Here is a 1314-nt window from a genome sequence, read left to right as displayed (position 1 = left end):
GAAGAAGAAGAAGAAGAAGAAGAAGAAGAAGAAGAAGAAGAAGAAGAAGAAGAAGAAGAAGAAGAAGAAGAAGAAGAAGAAGAAGAAGAAGAAGAAGATGCAGCAGCTAGCAACTTCCCTCCGGCTCTGATAGCCTGGTGTGACAGGTTCATTTACTTCAATTTAGCAGATACTACCCTTAGTCCTTAAAAGGCCAAACTCAAGAAGCTTGACTGCTGAAAGAAACACATGTTTCTTAAGCTGACAGCAAATATTACTATGAGAAATGGGTGTACCGACAAAATTCTGTAGCTGCTTGTTGCCTTAAACCCAGTCCACCAGGTCATCCCAGATTCACTTACGCCCAACATCTGGTGGCTGTAGTAGTACTCTGGCCCGTGGTTGTACAGCAGGAAGGTTTTCCAGAAAAGTAGAACGTTTAGGGACAGCCAAATGAGCTAGACCAGTCAGAGAAAGAAAAAAACAAAAGTTAAAAACAAACAAACAAAAAAAAAGAAAAAAAAAAGAAAAAGAAAAAGAATCATCTGATAGAAGCCCCTCACAAGACTCACCTGGGTACATGCAATTTCAGAAAGCAGAAAGCATGCTCAGTCAGTAAGTGGAAAAGCTGCTCTGAGGATACCTCACCTGGCCTTACCCAGACCCTGCACTGAAATAAAGGTTGCTGGCAAATAGATCACTTAATCAGCCACAGACACCTTACTTCTCCAACTCCAGCGCAAATTGAGAGTAAGAAAATAGTAGCATTACCATGGCGCATGGGATGCCCAATATATGGAAGCAATTGGAAGAGCATAGGAAATGAGTGTTTGAAAAGCTGCCTTAGCTCCCCTTTCCTCCCGCATTGGCTCCTCATCAATCTGTACTAAAGTTCCCTTGCGTTGAGCAGGAAGTACTTCCAGGACTGCATAAAGTTATGGTTAGGTGAGAAAGTCAGAAAACTAAACCCCCAAACGTCCAATTCTTTCATCCCACCAGCGCACATTCTGAGAATGAATCAAACTGGCTGCAGCATAGACAGACAGACAGTCCGCCAGGCCAGCTTGGCCCTCCATCCTACCAGGCAGAGGTGTTTAACCCCTTCGTTGGCCAGCCAGCTCCTCCAGGACACCGCCATGCCGCCGGCGCGGGGGTGCTGCGCTCTACTCGGTGCTTGGGACCAAAAGGAGCGATCAGTGGCCGGGGCAGCTGATCCCGGGGCGCCGCCTGCAGGGGAGCGGTGGGGGACCGAGGGCCAAAGGCTGGACTGAGTCTGGAGGCCAGGCGGGAGGTCTCCACGCCAGCGCCCACCGTGCTGCTCCTTTGCCTCCCCAC

At 48.5% G+C, this 1314-nt stretch overlaps 1 protein-coding gene across 3 annotated transcripts in view; it reads right to left on the bottom strand.

The window, feature by feature from the left end:
• The window catches only part of Nox4 (NADPH oxidase 4), a 138019-nt gene extending 136705 nt beyond the window's left edge, over positions 1 to 1314 (bottom strand). The window contains exons 1-2 of one of the 3 annotated variants that reach the window (XM_021192474.1): positions 1061 to 1314; positions 342 to 437 (exon numbers count right to left, since the gene is read on the bottom strand). Coding sequence is in view for 2 of the 3 variants with exons in the window: in XM_021192458.1 (XP_021048117.1) it covers positions 342 to 437; positions 1061 to 1117 (153 nt within the window). In the remaining variant the exon portion in view is untranslated. Of the gene's footprint in view, positions 1 to 341; positions 438 to 551; positions 644 to 1060 lie in introns of those variants that run through there. The other 2 variants (XM_021192458.1, XM_029543590.1) reach the window with 2 other exon arrangements.

Source organism: Mus pahari, chromosome 1, assembly GCF_900095145.1.
Source record: "Mus pahari chromosome 1, PAHARI_EIJ_v1.1, whole genome shotgun sequence".
NCBI classification, from domain to species: domain Eukaryota; kingdom Metazoa; phylum Chordata; class Mammalia; order Rodentia; family Muridae; genus Mus; species Mus pahari.
The sequence above is the reverse complement of the archived record's forward strand: the minus strand, read 5'-3'. Positions and strand labels throughout refer to the sequence as shown.